The sequence below is a fragment of the Mycteria americana genome, chromosome 8, assembly GCF_035582795.1.
Source record: "Mycteria americana isolate JAX WOST 10 ecotype Jacksonville Zoo and Gardens chromosome 8, USCA_MyAme_1.0, whole genome shotgun sequence".
Taxonomy (NCBI): Eukaryota; Metazoa; Chordata; class Aves; order Ciconiiformes; family Ciconiidae; genus Mycteria; species Mycteria americana.
The window spans coordinates 41523863-41543609 of record NC_134372.1 but is presented as its reverse complement, the minus strand read 5'-3'; the positions used below and the strand labels follow the sequence as shown (position 1 = coordinate 41543609).

Sequence of the window (19747 nt, the reverse complement as noted above, 5' to 3'; positions counted from 1 at the left end):
TATTTTTGTTAGAACCTGCCATGTTCCAATTTTGTTCCGAATTTGAAAGAAAGTAGCTGCATTTCTGCTCCCTCCTTGTCTCTGATGAATATTTTTGCTCCTGTAATATTAGAATTACTAACTTGAAATCTCTTTTTTCTGCCTTAAAATATTTTTCATGCAAAAAAAATGAAAAAAAGGAATTTGGACTTTCCAGAGCTATCCCAGATAAAGCCAAATTAATCAGGTGAGCAAACAAGAAAAAAAAAGTTGCATAGAAAATTGAGTTCTCTATATACCTTAATTAGCTATCAAGTCAATACCATAGAAAAATTACATCTTATAAAGTGTTGCATATAATATTTTTAAAGAAGATCTAAATCACACTAATTAATTACCTTTTTGTTTAAATGTAATTAATTTTGGCCAATTCTGTTTCATGTATATCAATTGTTTTTATATGACTTGATAAGTAATAACGTTCTAATTTAGTTTGCACATATAAAATATTTTTGCTTTTAAAAGTTTGAAAATACCTTGATCTATAAAATGATGAAAAAATGGAAATGAAGTAAATATTTTACTCAGTTCAATTTTTTGGGCTTGGATAGAATAAAGAGGCTCAAATTTAGGACATAGGTAGGCTTGTAGCTGGTCTAAATTGTTAGGAGTTTGAGGCAGGACTGGAAAAGAATTCTAGGGAAACAGAACAAGACTGGAAAAATAGCCAAGGTAAAACTGAAGCAGAGTTGAAGCCAGGCTGAGGTGAGGAACAAAGGGGAGACAATCAAGAGGCAGAGGAGCATAGGACCAAGCCAAGAGCAAAGCAGAAGAGGGTAGAGGGAAGGAACTAAGGTTGAATTGAAAGAGAAATTACCATCGAGCTGGAATAAAGGGAAGAAAGCCAACTTGCTGCCACCATGGCTGGTTTCACACACCCTTCAGAAGACCCTGTCTTTGTAGTGGCAGTGCAAGCCCTTTTTCACAGATGCCAGTGGACAGCAGAAATAAACTTCGGGGTGGAGGCGCTGCTTAAATTGTGATAGATCAAACTCTGTGCATTCTATATTACTTTTTTTCTGTTTATGTAACATTTTTCTAACCTGGGTAACTACCCTCATTTATTTCCTATTTCTATGATGAGATTACCATCTTTGATCATCCTGAGAGCTTCTCTGGTAGGAAAATAAATTTGGTGCCTATTAACACTGTCTGGGTTGTCTGCTGTGGTAGAAAATATATGAATCTATTAATTTGTATAGAAATCTGTGATAGTTAATGCTATGTTCAGCTGGTTTTGAAAGGATGATTGAGAAATGAGAGACTCCAATGTAGTCTCCAACATCTTCATACACAAGTTCTAATACATCCAAACATGTTGGAAATTCTGCATTTCTAATTCTGAAAATACTAAAATATGATATGCAACATGTAGGCCCCCTAAATAAAGGTTTAAAGTTTGGCTCTGCGACAAACCTGATGTAAACGACGATGGTTAGAAAATGGTCTTAAGTAATAGATTATAACAATTAGCATCATCCTCACAATGCTGAAGACTGCTTGTGTAGCTTAAATTCCCTAAGACAGCAATGTACAGTGATGATTATTATTGAATAGACTCTCTCCAAATACACCTTTACTATGAATTTGACATTTTGGTGTTAGCAGGCAATACTATACATAGCAAAACGTGTTCTGGGAATACTCACATCATACCATACAAAGGGGGAGGGGAAGATGTATGCTTATTAAAATGAGAGAGAAAACACTGATCTGATGAAACTGGAATAACAGATTTTGTTCAAGTTAGATCAAAAAGGGAAAATATTGTAAATTGAAGATGCCAAAGTCATATGGGCATAATCATCTCTGTCTTTCTATCTTTAAAACTGGAATGGGTTTAGCCAAAGGAATACAAAATACATTTTGACAACCTTACAACTACATGGAACAAACTCAGTATTGTTAGTGCAGACACTAGAGGATTATTTAAAATAACTGCAGTGATACACACTGATGATTCAACCCCATCTGACCTCATACACCCTATTTCTTATTTTCATTGCATTCCTACTGTTTCATAAGACTACTCATGTGGTGAGGAGCATTTTTGTGATTTTGAAAATGATCTGAACTGATAAATCTAACATCATAAAACAAGTCCTATACAAGCGTTTTCATAGAAATAAAATGGCATGAGAACAGTGTCATACAATGTAAAGGGAAAATATACTTAGTATTCTGCCAGGAGGTTTTTTTTAAAGAGAACTTTAAAACATCACTACCTTATAGGACTGGAAGACACGTCAGGGTCATGGGCAGTCACCTGGCCAATCACAGAGTTAATAGCAGCATTTTCATGCACTTCCAGTAGGTAAGTAGGTGATGAAAAGACTGGTGGCTCATCAGCATCCTCTACTACAATTTTTACTGTTGCTGTATCCTTGAATGGTCCTCCACTGATGAAGCGAGGATCAATATGAATGTTGGCTGCTTCTACCTTCAGAGTATAGGATTTTTTGGTCTCAAAGTCCAGTGGCTGTTAAGAATGACAAAGATAAATGTCTTTTACTAATGGCCACAGAGGAAGAACAAATGAATATAATGCTGATGGATGAAAGTTATGTGCATTTAAGCACATTCAGTGAGTTTTAATGCAATCACTTCCCACTCCCAGAAATACAACCTGCAAATTTTCTAGGAATATATTGATATCCGTTTATTAACCAGCCTCAGAGAAAACAAGACTCTTTGTTTTCTTGCTTTTCACAAGAAATTTACCAAAATATTCTCCCTCATGAATTATACCATTACAATTACATATCAGATAAATACTACAAATTTGTTGGTGATGATATGACTTGCATATTAATTATACACTTAATCAGTGCTTTGCTAGTTGGAGATAAGAAAAAAAATTATACTAGCTCCACAAAGAATAAATATTTTATTACTTCCAGAACAATGTGAGAAATGCAAAGAACTAGCAATTATTATTTGTTGGACATGAGAGGCATTACGTGGAAAAATGTAGAGCTAATCGTATAAGAAAGTACTTCAGTATTATTGCACTTCAGGTAACTCTGCATTTCTGTTTATAGGGGTAAATGAGGTAGACATCTCTCAGGAATTTCTTAAAACAATAGCAATTCCTATTTCTGTATCTTATTTTTTTTTTCAGAGAGAGAAACATGAAACCGATTACTTTATTCTATCAATATACCTGCCATGTCACCATTGTTTTTACTATTTTACAGTTCCATATTAAAACATAAAAGATGAAAACACAAGGGATTTAAAAGAATGAAACCCCAAATAAAAACCAAATCTGTGACACTTTTGAATATTAGAATTTTTCATTATAGGAGATTCCAGTTTGTGTCTTGAAGCACATCAGTATATTCACTATATAATTCTCTTGTGTCTCACAATGATTCAAATTTCAAAGATGCAAATTGCCAAGCACTGGAAAGATATTAAGATTTGCATTACAATGTCCCAGGGATAAAAAGAAAAGGACATAGAAACTCTGAATCTGCAATGCAAATACCAGCAAGAGCACAAATAGGGGCCTTCAGGAAGTCTGTCAAAGCCTTCAATATGTATACTTTCAAATTTTCTTGATTTTGTTCAGGTATGAATCAAGCTCTAATGGGATTTGCTCTTTCTCACAAATTCTAGTAAACATAAGAAAACCTTGCTTCTTTAGCAGCTCTTAAATTAGTAAGCTTTTGTAATTATGAATGGTGATTTATAAATCAGCATATTCACAATTTGCCAATCATAGCTCCTATATAATTTTTTCAATTGCTTTTCATATGTTTTACAGAAATGACAGAGCCCCAATACATTTAGTCATGCTTAATCAGAATAGCATATTGAAAATTTACTCTGCATTGTCTAAAATCCATGGATTTATGCTGGAGAAAATCTGGTGGTGAACAGTACCCTCCATACATCATCTACTGTAGTAAAACCAAAATTATTATTGCTGTCAAAATGAATATATGAAACAACATTATGTTAGAGAGTCAGTTATGAAATAAAGCCAAAGGAACTGGGGCAAAAGGCTAATTGCCTTAGTTTACAAAAGAGGCCACAGCATACAATAAATAACAGTAAGGAAGAGCAGGGATGTATATCATAATTTTCTCTTTAGGGAAACAGATCTAAATTTAGATAAATATACATCATTTTATTATACATCTACAGTGCTGACCTACTCACTGAGAAACAGAAAATATAAACTTTTGACAGGTACTCTGCCTGATCTCTTTAATTACAGGTACAAGTTGAATATTAATTACCTGTACTTATTGGATTCTTTTTTTCACTGGAATGTCATGGGGTTTTGTTCTGTTTTGTCTTGGGGGTTTTTGTTGTTGTTGTTTTTTAAAAAAAACAAAGATTCATTTAGAATGCGCTCTGCTACTGATTTAAAACCCTCTATGCCTGCATTATAAGTTATATTCATACCCTTTTTCAGAACACAGCATGAGAATCGGCTCTATTCTCCTTCCCCAGAAAATAATGAAAATTAAATCTGCAATTAATGTTTCATTGACTTTACTAGCCAAGTTTTGTTCTAGATATGCTGTCTCTCCCCATATTTCTGTATATAATTGGGTGGTCCTTCTGTTGCATACGTGCCAATACCTTGTCTTGCATACATCAGGACTGTACAAGCACAGAAAAGGTAACAGAGTTGTAGCCTTCTTTAGGGCCCGAATTTGGCACTTCTCATGTGAAACAGTACTGATCTCTTTGACAAGGTTTACTGAAATCACTATTCATAGAGCAAAGAGAGTTCAACATGAGAAAAGGTGGAAGACTAAGCCTCTCGCACATCGAGTGATTTAAATAATACACTGATATTTTTTTTTCTCTGAACAGTATTTGACCAGCTATACAGTAAACCAAGGAACAGAGAAAAGGTATTTGATGAATACTCGGCCAAGATTTTATGGAAGTTTACACCACCAACAAAGCAGATTCTAATCTACTCTTCTCCTTTGGAACCGAGGAAGCAAAACCTATACGACTTGACCACGTAGAAGCCCAGATAAGATAAACACATTCCCAGCACCAAAAATACTTCCATGGATGTCTCCCCAGTTGTCACCTGAGTGGCAATTTTGAGGGACATGGCTAATACATCCCTTTTTTATCACTTCACTGGCTTGACACCTCATCCATAGATAAAAGAATCCTTGGAAATCCAGCATCTTCTCACAGAGTACAGTCTGGTTGGGTAGTTGTATGTACAATAAACTTTTTTTTTTTTAAACAGAGATATCATTTACCTTTCTCACTCTAATAATGCCATCCTGAGTTTGGGCATCTGTAGTAATTTCAAATATATCCATTCCATCTCCTTCAATAATATCATAGGATGATTTAGCATTTTCTCCAATATCCAGGTCATTTGCTTTCACCCTTCCTATTGGTTCACCAAGAGCAACATCTTCCATTACTGAGAAGTGATACAGACCTTACAAATAAGAGGAAAAGACTAAACATTACACCTGATTCCAGTATCTCTTGTGTGCTCTTCATTTGTTTATACTTCCCCAATGCAAACTCTTGAGATCTGCAACTGATACAAATCACATTTACACAAGTTATTTACTGAAAGCAGCAAAACGTGTTCCTTACATAGGAATATTCAGTTTACTGTATGTGAATGTTCTTTCCATTACAGTAGTATCCTGCTTCTTCCTTGCAGGAATGCTTAGTGTTGGCAAACATAAAGATTAAGCTACTTTCAACACTGAAAGTATGCAACATTCTCTACTGCAGATGCTGTTGAACTTACCGTTTTATTTACAGACATGTAGTTAGAATTCAACTATGAAACTTTGGCTTTTACTCTGCAGAAAACTGGTCTAATACTTTAAAGATGCCTTATACAATTTCAGATCTTTACTACTTTTTTGACCCTTTTAATTTGATTTGGATTTGTTTGTTTAACCCCTTCCACCTCCCTTTTGTGGTAAGGAACTAATTAAGAAACATTCAAGGAAACTCCCAAAATTTATGGTTTAAAGGAAACAATAACTTTTCATAGAAATCATTACTGTATTTACTATTTGGTTGTAGGGTTAGCCTAAAATCCACTAGAAAGTGCTATTCAAATTGTCAGCATTTTTATTTTTTGTAATACTTGCTTTAAACCTTCTGACCTAAGAATTGTCAAAAATCTATTTAGAACTCGTAATATATTATTTTAGGTAAGCATTTTATTAAGAGAAAACTCAGAATACCCATTTTACTATTATATCTCTCACTTCTTAACAGTATTCTGAAAACCAGAAGACACATGCATGCTTTACATCAAAAATTCTGTATGGAGTGCCTATTTTTTTACCTCTTGGTAATTTAAACTTATTGAAGCTATGTTTAATACGTGACCTAATCAACTGCAGTGCTACTTATTAGTTAAAACAGTCAAAAGGAATTCAAAGTTAGCAGATGAGATCATTAAAATAGTTTTTGACAAAGGGTTCTGGACTTGTTCTTTTCTGTCCTCACAGTTGTTCTAAGACAATGTGTGTTTTTACTGTTATGTGCAGCTAGTAGTTTTCTAAAAACAAAATGTCCTGGAGTTGTTGCTTTAACTGTTTGTAGGCTGATTGCAGTAGCAACAGTTGAAAGTAGGAAGGAAACTGTGAGGAATTCACAAATACATATATTAGCTCTACATATAGTCTGTCCCAAAGTGAATTTTTTTTTTTTATCTTTCTAGGCTAAATTATTAGAGATAATTTGGAGATCATCAAGGTTCCTCAAGAATATTCATAATGGCTCACAAACAATGAGCAGCCAAAGCAATGAAGTGCCTCAGGAGACTAAATTATGTATTCATAATTTATACTACTGTCCACACTTTGTGGTTTGAATCTCCAGACACAGTTGATTGCATTTTTAAGTTGGTATTTTCCTCTCAGATTTATTAAGATAGTTTACAAAATATTGTTTAAAAATTTATTATGATGCAGTTGACTCTTTTACACAAATTGCTCTCAAGGATTATGAATTGTCCTGTCAAGGTGTCATAGTGCAGAGCTGACCAAAAACCCACATTATACATCTTTGAAAACCCTTGGTTTTCACAGCAGTGCACAGTTGTTCTCAGTACAATCCTATGGTAAACTGCCAGGTTAAAAACTTCTGTGACTTATGAAATGCCTCTAAAACTATTTCAAAGAGATCACAGAAGTAGTGAAAGTTCATCTTTTTCATTTCTAAAACCCAGGAGGCTAACACTCTCTGAAATCAAACCATAAATATACATTTCTGTCCTGCCTGGAAACTATAAACCGATAAAACACACTGCTTTCTGAGTTCATTACAATTTATTGTGAAAGCAGCATGTATTACATCTTATGAATTTCTATTTCATTCTGGTTAGGCACTATTGTAAGTTTGATCCTTTCTTATTTTCCTTCCCAGGTAAATGCAAACCGTGCTTCAGCGGTGTAAAAAAATGTTAAAGACTTGATCAGCTCTTGTAATAAGGCCAGAGTCATGACTAATCTGTAATGCCAGGCAGCATGCTATGAATACTTAGTTTTAAAAGGCAGAATTTGTAGTAACATCCAGTTACAATATTTACCATGAATCATCCTCATTAAATGCAATATAGACATAATACAAAGTTATAGTACTGCCATTTTTTTCTAATGAAGTTGCATAATGGTCAGCGTTATAACAGGGTGGTTATTCCTAAATGGCAAGTTGAATTCTGCGCTGGAATGCACTAGCTATAACAGCTTCAAAGACAGCAACTCACTCTTTGTTGAAGGAAAACTAGTCTACATTTTCCATATAGAAAATACATTTCAGGGATCTGTGATGTGGTCTTCCTCATGCTACCCAGTCAATGCATCACTGTATCCAAACTACGGGAGAACAGATATGAATAAACTGCACAGGGAAAGTACAGTTTCATCTCCATATGCATTCACCCCTGTGCGTCCTGCTGAGACCTCCAGCAACTGTACCAATTAGCACCAGTTGTGTTGCTGATTTTCTCATCAGCTTTTTTCATACTGACAGGCAAAGGCGGAGACAGAAAGTGCTGATACAAATATAAAAGCCAGGTAAGCTGGCAAAACTGGATCTGTAGTCACAGAGTTAGAGCTACAGTACATTACAGGTATAAAAGAAATGTCCCTCTGCATTCTGGTGATACGGTTCAGCCAGGAGTCTCATCTATAGATGTTACATTTTTAGGGAAATTGTCATCATATGTTGGAAAGCTCTACTACACAAGTGCAAGCAATGCAATGTGATATGAAGTAAAAAATTTATACATTTCTTATTTTATAATGAGCGAAAACCTTTATTGTGCACAGAGTGTTTATCTGTTAAAAAACACTAAGATGAGGTAATAAAATATATATTCTGCAAATGGCTTTTACATCTGCTTATTTATTTTATATTTTTTTCCTCTATATATACCTGTATGTGCATTTTCTAGACTACAGGAGAGTATCATATGCTGAGTACTAGGACAAACCCATTTCACTCTTTGCATCTTCAGACCAGGGCAAAAGTGGATTTCAAGTCATACATATGTGGAAAAGAACTAATTTTACATTGGAGGCATAAGTACCTTGTTAGAAAAACATGCTTCTAATAAAGTGAAAATGATACAAAGTCTAGATGTGAACATTCTCCAACCCCAAAACAGACTCTTAATACCTTACAACTTTAGTTTTTCAGAACAAGCTGGATAAAAACATAAGTTTCTAATAGTGCATTAGATTGCACCTGTTCCAAATAAAATTGATCCACTCATTACGCTCTTCCCTCTTCTTTTTTCGTCTTCATCTTTGAAATAGGCTACAAAGCTTGTAGAGAATCTCAGCAGCATGCCAAATCATTTTAACCTAGCCCAGCAAGATAGCCATTGGAACCACAGTAATAAATATGGATTTTGAATTAAAGATCAACAATTATCTAGACTCAGACTTATTTTCTTTGGTTTTTTCACTATTACCTAATTAGTCAAACCTTTATTTCTTTTATCAGTTATATATGTCTTTTACTGGTGGTGTCACTTGTCTGCATGAGACAGAAGCACATATAACAGCAACTAAAACTAGCACTTAGAAACAACTATACTGAAAGCAAATAAATATATGAAGAAAAGTCCCCAAGCCCTTTTGTGTGGATGTAAGAGGGCTAACAAGGAAGACAGAGAGTTGTGTACACTGTTGTGGATGTAATTCTGTCTTTCCCAAGCTCTTAATCAGGCAAAGGACTATTAACCTTTCTCTAGTAGCAGCTACATATTTTTTAATTACATTACAAACCCAGGCAATATAATGATAAAAAAGGAGCTTGATAAAAAAAAATAAAAAAATAAAAAAGCACTATATTACTTTCTTATATAGGAGAACACATACATATAATGGCACTTACTCTGTGCAAACTTAGGAGGATTGTCATTAACATCAGTGAGTGTAATTGTCACTGTTGTAGTTCCAGAGAGTCCACCCATATGTCCTCCCATGTCCTTTGCTTGGATGACCACAAAGTATTCTTCTTTGGCTTCTCTGTCCATGTTGGGAAGAGCTGTTTTAATTATAGCTACAATAATGGGGGGGGGAAAATGTCAGGTACAGACACAAATTCAGTTTTTGCAGCTATTGTTATAGATATATGTAAATATTGGTACAAAAATTGAACTGCTAAAGGTCCAGTTAAGTTGCCTCTTAGTGCCAAGGATAAAGAAGAGTTTGAGATTTTCAAAGTGTATTAGAGCTCACCTACCTTGATTTAATTAAAAGTGCAATGAAATTGTGGTCCAAAACCCCTTAATTAATCATACCCATGATACATATTAATTTTTACATATTTTTCCTGATAAACTTTTTGGTTTCTGTCCCACCTCGCACAGAAATCCATCATTTCCCCACAGAATTCACAAACAGAAGATGACCGCATAGTAAACTTAAATTGTAAACACTGTTAAGTGTATCTGTCAGATTAATTGTTTCAAATATTTTAAACCCAAAACCATTATTTAATCTGCTCTTGTAGATAATGCAGGCTACAGTTGTAAGTTCCCTTAAGTCCTAAAGCAAGTGCCTAAACTTCTACTGGAGAATGACAGCATGTCTTTCAGCATAGTCACCAGTACTGCAAGCTCCTAAAGGCACTCCATTGTCCCTACTCTAGGAGGGCCACTTGTTGGACAATGATCTCAGTAAGCTGCGATCACCTACTTTATTAGGTTAGATGCTTTCAAAGATAGAGAAGTAAAATGATCTGTAGTATATCAAAACATAAAATGTCAGTGGGCTAGCAGGAAGATATCTGCAAGGGACAGTCCAATTAAGTACAGGGCCAGATCCACTGCAAAATCCTACAGATTTCATGGACATCTAACAGAAGAAATAATAAAATCTTTTTTTCTTTCCAAAAGTTCTCCACCTGTAATGTGCTATTATATTCACAACATTCAGTATGGAAAGTGCAATATTAAATGTTTAATGGTAAAGTGAAATGGTGTTCATCACAGTCTAGTAATGTCCACCATAACAAAAAGCTAAGAATCAACTCAAGAAGTCCCACTAAACCTAGGGAAAACAACTCTAAATGTTAAATTGAAATACGGAATTTGTTTTTCTTTTAATCCTGTTTTTGAAATTTATTTAAAAAAAACCCATTTGTCTGTGAAAACAGAGCACAAAGTTCAAGTTACTGAACTATCTTAGTGCTAAGTGAAGTGTAAGGATGCTGAGGGGAATTGAATCCACCATTGCAGCGGTTCCTTTAAACCATGGCGGTTGAGGGTTCTTATGAGGCATAAAGAAGAGTCTCTCTCTTCATGGGCCTGTACTTAGAGCTGAAGGACACAGTTTATGGGTGGATATTGACAGTAACTCACCAAGTCTTTGGAATTAATTAAAAAAAAGAAGGTAAGAATTCTATATTGTACTGTATATTTGTTAAGAATTGCATGTTGAATAGAGTGGCCAAGTTAATAATAGCGGTCTTGTAACCTACACTTTTGTAAATGATTTCCATAAAATATTTTGGGTTGTTGTCTTACATATTTTATAAATATAATTCTGGATGAAAATGAAACCTCTATCTTACGTCTGCAACTGCCAAGCCAGAGTAATCTCTTGTTCCCAAGGAACTCGATACATAACCAGTGATTTTTCATTCCAACATGCGGCAAGCAGGGTTGGGAGCAGCGAGGCCAGCTGCGCTGCCGTTAAAGGTGAGCTGGGAGCAGAGTGTGGAAGCAAGGCAGGCAGGAGCAGCGACACCAACAGGGAGCCAGACTGCAGGCTGGCAAGCCAGGGTCCCACTCAGACCCAGAGACAGTGGCCAGGCTGAGCCACAGTCTGATGATCACCCAGTGAGCCCACAGCAACAAGGCAGGTCGGAGGCCAGGCCGGGAAAGCCAGCCGGGGCGTCTGGACCTGGGTCAGAACCAAGAAAATACAAGACCGGGCGCAGATGTAGCACAGCCGAGGGCCAGCGGTAGAGCCTCAGCCTAAAAGCAGCTCCCAAGGAAAAGGAGGGGCAGCCCCTGCATGAAACTTTCTTCACAACAGCTTGTATCAGCAAAGGAGCTGACCTTGGGTGCAGCCAGCTACACTTCTAAACTTAACCAACTAAACTCCTTGAAGCAGATTGTGCTCAGGACCCTGACAAATATAACGCAATCCAGTGCTTGTAAAACCAATGAAGCAGCCTTGAAGTACAACATTCATGCAATTTAACTATTCTGTACCATCCATAGGAGGGGACATAAGTTATTCTGCAAAACACTGAAGAATATGCTTCTGTTAAATTTTTTGAATGAAAACAGGGGAACAGTAAAACCCAGAAGATAAACATTTATCAGATGTGATAGGTGCAAAATACATTCAGTAAAAGGGTAGGGCCATTTCCTCCATAGCATCCTGGCTAAGAAGAGTAAATGATATTTATTTCTAAAAGCATTTGACAGTTGTGACTGGTTTGGACTGATTGGTTTATTATTTAGGAATAATAATGATGCATTCTGTGAAAAATTCTATTGTTATAAACAAGGTGACTCATAAAAAGGATGCTAATGCAAACTAGGGGTATAAGAATTTGGTCCACATTAATTTTTTTCACTAATAGAGTTGATCCAAAGATCAGCAAAACCTTATTTCAGTGGGTTTTGTATTAAGCATACTATAACTTTTCCTCCATTTTTATTTTTTAGGCAGAGTCTCCCTTGTTAGTTTGTGTTGTTTTTGTTTTTAAACCTAATTCACATAGTTAAGTCTAGCCTACAGATGACTTGTATAAGATGCCACATTTTGTATTCTGCAGTTTCCTCTGAGACAAGTTAATGATTTCAATAAAGTGATGATTTTTCCTAGACATGTATTTTAATTTGTCTCTTAATGTATGGAACAGTCTAGCCCTTGTCTATAGTTTGAAAGACATCAGGAAGATTAAATACCTTAAAAAGTGCCTAAATCAGAATTACAGTTTCTGACTTTTAAGACATAAAAATTGGGGGGGGTTTTCCTGTATAAAGAAACTAATGCGACCTGTTATTTCAATAGTTTTATACATATTTCTATCTGCTGTCTCAGCCCATAAACCGTTTGCCAGAAGCTAAGAGTCATGACAAAGTCAAGTTTCAATTTCAAACACAACAAAAAGCTAAAAAGAAGTTTACTGTTTTAATTACTACAAGAGGAGCTGAAGGTTTTAAAACATCAAATAAATCCAAATTACACAGGCTGATTGTTACCACCAGTATTTGCATATTCAGAATCTACAGAACGGAGGTCAGCAAAAGAGAAGTGTCAGTATCTCTTATGAGGCAATTAATAAACACAAAAAGGCTCTGTCCTCACCTAGGTAACATGATCGAGACAAAGACAGAGTAAGAGAGCTATGCATAGAGAATTTCAAGGATATTTATTTGTTCTTTTGCTTTATTCACCAGTTCTCAGGCTGGGCTCACAGGAAGTACTGAAACTTTCCATCTATTTTTAGAAAACAGTTCAGTCTCACCAAATACTAATACGCATACAGCACACAGAACATTAACTCATTGAGCATTCAACCTGTTCTACTTCAATTCAACCCAGAAACAAATCGAGAATAAAAACATAATCACTTTCACCATGCTATGATGGATGAAAATGAGATGTGCCAAACAGGAGAGTAGTTTAAAAGCAAGGGATGAGAATTACCGTAAACTAATGTAAGGCAGGTAGATGCTTGTTGGAAGATTGTACTCAGAACAGTTATCAATGGCTTACTGTCAAAGTGCATAGATGGATGAAGTGGTTCGCAGGGTTTGTTCCGCTTCTAGCGTCATTCAGTATTTCCTGAACGATGCAAGACAGGAAGAACTTATGAAGCCTTTCAGATGACACCAAGTTGGGAGCCATTGTAAGTACTGGAAGAACGGGATTAGAGTTCAAAACAATTTTGACAAATAGGATAGTCTAAAAAAGCAGGATGCAACTCAATTTGGCAAGTAAAAAGTATTTTGTGTGGGTGAAACAATTAATTTCACAATTACAATAGAGCAGATGACTCACAAGACAGAAAAGAATGTGGAGTCAAAAGGAGCTGAAGATGAGTCAACGGCGTTTTGCTGATAAAAATGCTCAAACATTTCCTGCTATATTAGCTAGTATGTTATATGGAAGAACTGTGGAATAATCCTTTCAGTTCACTCAAACTGGCAAGACTGCAGCTGGAATGATGTGTCCAGTTTTGAAAAAAATTAGTTTATATAGTCAGGGAAGTATGAGGAAAGCCTTTACAGCCAAATACGTAAAAATTACTGGGAGCTACTCTCTTTTTCCGCTGGGGATAAGAGAAGAAATGATGGGCCTAAAATATAAACCACAAAATGAGTTTAAATTGCAGCAAGAGAGATTTCAGTTAAACATTAGGGGAACACTTTCTAACAGAGAAGGTAAGTACAGACAGAGAAGGCTGCCTGTAGAATTTGTAGCATTTCCATTACTGCAAGTTTTTAAGAACCTATCAGACAAATGTCTGTCAAGAATGAGAAGGGATAAACCTGATCCTTTAGTGGGGCAAGGGCGCTCACTGCATTCTCACTTGAGGTCCCTTCCCTCCATATTGTCTAAGATAAGGCTTTATCTCTATGTACTCTAAAATATTTCACAAACCTTAGTCCTGTGAAAACATTCAATGGACATGTAGCACAGCCACTGAACAGATACCTGCCTCATAATTTGGCTATGGAACCTCTGACTAAAGCTGGAAACATCAGGAAGCGGGTTGGAAGGTAAAGCAATCAAGAAGTAATCTATTTCTTCAAAGAATGAAAACACCCGAATATTGGAAGTACCTTTTTTTTTTTTTTTTTTGGCTGAGTTGCTTTTCCTAAACAGCTATTGGTGTCACACTGCTCAATAGCAAATAAAACAGCTGCAGAATGGGATTTACTTTTACAGTGGTCCTAAATGCACACACTGAGCAATTTGCACAATCTGCCTCACAACTTGAATCGGTTAAAATGCACCCCTGTGGACTACTTTCAAAAACCTATTTGGAAGAATATACACTGTCTCACACTGAAAAAGATCAGGGGAAAAGAAGCAATGTGTCAGAGGCTATAGCTGATGAAGAGAAAGAAGAGAAGCAAAAGGAACAATAGAAATAAGGATCTGTTTTTCACTTTTCACCTTCTATTTTTTTAAGGATCTCTTTATGGTAACACTAAAACTACACATAATAATAATTGAGAACATGGAACAAAACCAAGCAAGCACTATGCAAAATTGGAATCTGGCCCTGAAAAGCCTTTCTTAAGCATCTCATTCATCTCACACATTTTGATGAAGACTTCCTGCTATTTCAACTTCATACTTTGGAACTTTCCCTTCTTCATTTTGGAAGAGCTAAGTAATTGCTTTGATCTTCCTTCTGTGCTAAAATCTGGGTGAAGATTCTTATTAAATATAACAGTCATTTAGGACCCAAACTCCTGAAAAATCAATCTTGCAATTTCTTCAGAGAGCCGTGAGATGCATTCATTGTATTCCCATGAAGCACACTGACTTCAGTGATGTTTTAGCAGTCCATAAAAAAGGTTCACTTGGAGATCTGTGGAAAACCTGTACCATAATTCCTAAAAAATGAACAGATCACAACTAACTTTCCTGAAAATTAAAAAAATTCTAGTACTTTGATGATGTGATACAGGCATACTGATCCATTATTTTTAATTCAATTTACCCTTCATAAAAATCATAATAATTTTAATAAAAATTATCATCAAATATTCTCATTTCCTACTTAGTTCCAATGCTTTAGGATTTTTATTTTAGCAAGACAAGAAAAAAATCTGTAGTCTCTAGCAAAGTTGGCTAACTTTCTAGAAAAATTATCAGTTACAGGAGTTGTCTGAACTACATTCAGATATAGATATATTTCAAATCAAAGATATTAGCCACAGTAAGAATAATCACTAGGTGAGGAATTGAATACTATGTTATACCATTTTATGTGGAGTGATTCTGTGCCATTTTTGTATTTTTAAGAGAGACGCTAACAGTGTACATATCTTATTACCATGTTTATTTTTTTAAATTGTATGGGGAAGATGGCCTGACTTTCTGTTAAACAGCAAGATGAAGGTTGAATATCATTTTATTAATTCTCTTGTTTCTTGTGTAACCTACAATCTATTGTATTTTCTTTTTCAGCCCATATTACTACCATTTTTATGTTTTCTGATCTTGCTTTCATTCTGAAGTAGACCTTGCAAGTTTGTCATTGTGCATAAATTAAAACTACCTACCTTTCACTATATGTATTCTGCTTCAAGAATATCATATAGGATACGATTGGATAACACCTATTACAATACTGCCTTTTTAATTCAGATGAACTTGTATCTGGGTTTTATAGTATGGGTAAAAAGCTTTCATCTCTACTTACCAGCCATTCCCTTTTCCCTGGGACCTAGTTTCACTGGCATAGTTCATAGTTGGTGAAAGGATCACCCTCTCACCAACCAAGAATTAATGCAATAAATATTCTACACTGCATTTATGACCTTGCTTCCTTAGGATTTTATTTGCAATGATCCTCTAATACCTATAATTATGCTAGACACTTTACAGAAAGTAGCCTTGGATTCTTTTCCCAATGATTTCCAAATCTAGCTGTGTAGTTCAAATTCCTCTAATTCAGTCTCTTGAAGAACAACATTATTTAGATATGTAGCCCCTGTTTTCCTACTCAGCATGAGGAAAGTGGTTAAGTCCTAACTGTTTCACTAGCTTTCTAAAATGATAGAGGTATTGCTCTGAAATGCAAGAAATATGTGTGGTATCAGCTTTTTTGTTACTACTATTATTAGATAAACTCTAGAAGCAGAAATCACCTTTTTTCAAATGCCAATCTGTCTTGATCTTAAGCCACTCATCTTTACCAACTACAGACCGTCATAACTGTTTTCAAATGTCTCTGCAGTGATTTCATACTTCCTTTATTAATCAGAAAAGACATCTCTTGCTGCTACTGAAGGACCCAATCCTACATACCTTATCCATAATAGTTGCACTTTATACTTCCAAGTAAAAAGCAAGAACTGTAGGACTGACCCTCGGGTCTGCTGCACTAGCAGCTTGTCAGTAAACTCTCTCTTCTAATGGGCTGTCACCAAGACAACTCTCAGAATCACCAAAGAATCTCTGTACAAACACCTTAATGCAACTCCTAAGGTTGTACAGTATACTTAGTACACACTTACAAGAAAAGGCTTATACTAGTTTGAAAATATACTCTATTTTCAGCATTGCGCCTAAGTGCATCAAATGCTGTCAAGACAGCGCTGAAGGTGCTGTAACAGAAGCGACCAAGTATAAACTCCAGAAATCCTTGCATGTGCTGGAGCTGATTCTGCTACCTTGGGAACGTTGCTATCCGGGCTGCATGGACCTACCTTCTGTATGCTGCTGCACACACCTGCCTTCTCCTCTAGGAAATGAGTTCCTACACCTCACTTGCTAAGACAGAACAACATCTACCCATCCCAGTTCATGCCTCTTAACATTCTTTCAGTTAAAAAATTAATTAACTTTAACTACATCTGTACTTATTGGCAAGGATATCACAGCAGCAGTAGTTAATAAAATGAGCTAGAAAGCAACAGTTCAATCCAGGCTCTGCCTAATGTTGAACAAGTTCTTTCTCCACACTAATCCCATAAGGGTTTAAATCTAAACTATTTAGAAACTGAACTATTTAGAAAGGGTCTGTTGAACACGAGTTAGTTCTGTTCCTAGCAGCTCATTACTTTCCCCTTACAGCTACAGATTACTTCCTGTATCAAAACTGTTTTCCCATCCCTCTCTAGTTTGAAAATGTTACCTTGTCATTCTATCATGAGTAATTACAGAAACAGTCCCTGTCCCTCTTTTATTAACACCTCTCAAATATTTGTGCAGTGATTTCATATCCTCCTTTAATCACCTCTTATCCAGTTTATACAAATTAAGTTCAATCAATCTTTCATTATAAGCAATATTCTTCTCACCTTAGCTACCCTGCTTTGAACTTTCTTCAGTATTTCAGTAGTCTTTTTTTATGACGATGGGTCTTATCAGTACCACATGCAATATTCTGAGGGCAGCTTGTGCTATCATTGATACGCACCATTACTAATAAACTGGACATTAACAACCAGATAGAAGAAATAGTCTATAACATCACAAAAATGTCCATAACTCAAAAGTTGCTGTCATTCATCCTCTCACTACCTTACTTGTTTTTATTCTGCTGGCCTGTATTTCAAGGTCTAGATGGAGGAAGATAATACAGACTGCAAATTAAAATAAAAGATTCAAACCTGACTTCTGCTGAATGCCTGTTTCATTCCTTCTAGGCCTACTCTTTTATGTTCTGATTTCAGAACCACAGGGTTCAACACTACGGTCTAGAGAGGGCCATATACTAAATCATTAAAAGCTCTGCTGATTAAAGCATGTGCACTTTCACCTGGAAGTTAAAGCTAGGTATAGAAAAAAAATCAATTATTCACTCTCAAAAAAAAATCCGCATTCTATTAGGAGAGTCTTCAGTTTCCTAGGTCTCCTGACTCTTCTATTCATCTCAGTTTTACTAACTTGAGCTTTGGCTTTGTACCAAAGGACCACATCCAAGACGGCAGTGTTTAAAATCTTTTCATAATCTATTCTTTTTCATATATAATAAGGGTTTATGCTTGAATAATACAATGTGTTTTCCAGTGCAGCAGGGCATTTGGCATAATTTGCCTTGTTCATGTAACTATATTTCAGGTACGTGTAGGAGTGACATTATTTAAGTTCATGTGAAATGTAAATAAGTCAGACACAGCCGAAAATGTATTTTCTCTGCCATTCCTATATTGCAGAACACAGTGTCACTTCATATTATGTTCCATTATGATAATCTTATTTTAAAGCTGACAGTCATGATTTAATATCCTTGAAAAAGCTTAAAAGTGAGACACGTACTTTAGCTACTTGCAGCAGTCTTAAGGAAACCCCTTCCCCAGCATTTTGATTGTCATTAGTTGGATTATGAGAGAATACATACAACTTGTATACCTTTATAAATAATACACACTAGTAAGGAAACCTGACATCGGTTAGTCAGATGTAACTATAATGATTTATGGAATATATTTTTGTCCACTGTGAGTTTTGTTACTAATCTGATGTCATCACATTGTAGGTTTAGCCTCTTGTAGAAAATGTGAATCTGTATCTTTGTAATGTATTATTTATGTTTACTTTCTATCCAATAAACCAGTGGTCATATTAAAATTCACCTACGAAAAATGAAAAATAGTCAGAATAAGCCATCAAAAAAGCATTTACCCTAAGCCATATTCAGAGCACTGAATGAAAAATAACTTCTGAATTACCTTCTTTCATGTGTCTATAACTCATACAGAAGAATTTGCAAACTAGAACTGCAGAAGTATATGCATTTTTCATCTAAGGTAATAGAAAATTATTGTTTTATAGGTCACTTACCAGTACTTATTTCTGTGCACCCAGCATTATAGAATTGTTTTGGCAAGAAGGTTGAGAGGACTGTCAGAGTTTCAACCAAGAGTGTGATTCGAACAAGGACTACACCTAGTTAATGTCAAGTTAGTAGGAACAAAAAAGCAGAAGAGTAAGCAACTACTTTCCTCAGGTTTACCCTTAGGTGTAGCAACCCTTTCTACCGTAGGCACGAAGCCATATCCTACACCTTTGCTCCCTCTTTCTGTTCAGAGTACTACAGAAGGGAGAGGAATCAGGAGGCATGATTGAGATTATTCCTGATGAACAGGTCACAGCATACCATTAAAATAAAGCAGCAAGGTCAGACAATCTTTAGTCTGAGCCAGGAAATGAAAAAAATTACAGGCAGTACAGCCTATCCACGGCTGCCCCGGTGCTGGTAGCTGCACAGATCTAAACCTAGTCCTAACTGGTAATAAACAAAGCTAATAAAAGGCCAGTCATACAGAAAAATAGTAAGTCGATCAGCTCTAAGTAGCTATACTTTTGATAACATTTGATACACTCCCATGAATAACAGAAAATATTTACATTCTGAAGTGGATCACTTCAACACAGTCCATTTCTTAAAACAGTGATTCCATTTTGGGAAAGACACAATTCTAGACACAATATCTGTGTTCAGACACAATCCTGTTTCAAATGAATTGCAAAGGCTTTTAACTTAGCAGGGCACTAATGACATGTAACCACAGAGAAAA

General features: G+C 35.7%; 1 protein-coding gene across 5 annotated transcripts in view; it reads right to left on the bottom strand.

Moving 5' to 3' along the window:
* Window positions 1-19747, bottom strand: part of CDH8 (cadherin 8) — a 154094-nt gene that overhangs the window by 58431 nt on the left and 75916 nt on the right. For all 5 annotated transcript variants that reach the window (XR_012776962.1, XM_075510844.1, XM_075510845.1 and 2 more), the window contains 3 exons: window positions 9409-9576; window positions 5283-5470; window positions 2265-2518 (listed from right to left, as the gene is read on the bottom strand). Coding sequence is in view for 4 of the 5 variants with exons in the window: in XM_075510844.1 (XP_075366959.1) it covers window positions 2265-2518; window positions 5283-5470; window positions 9409-9576 (610 nt within the window). In the remaining variant the exon portion in view is untranslated. The remainder of the gene's footprint in view (window positions 1-2264; window positions 2519-5282; window positions 5471-9408; window positions 9577-19747) is intronic.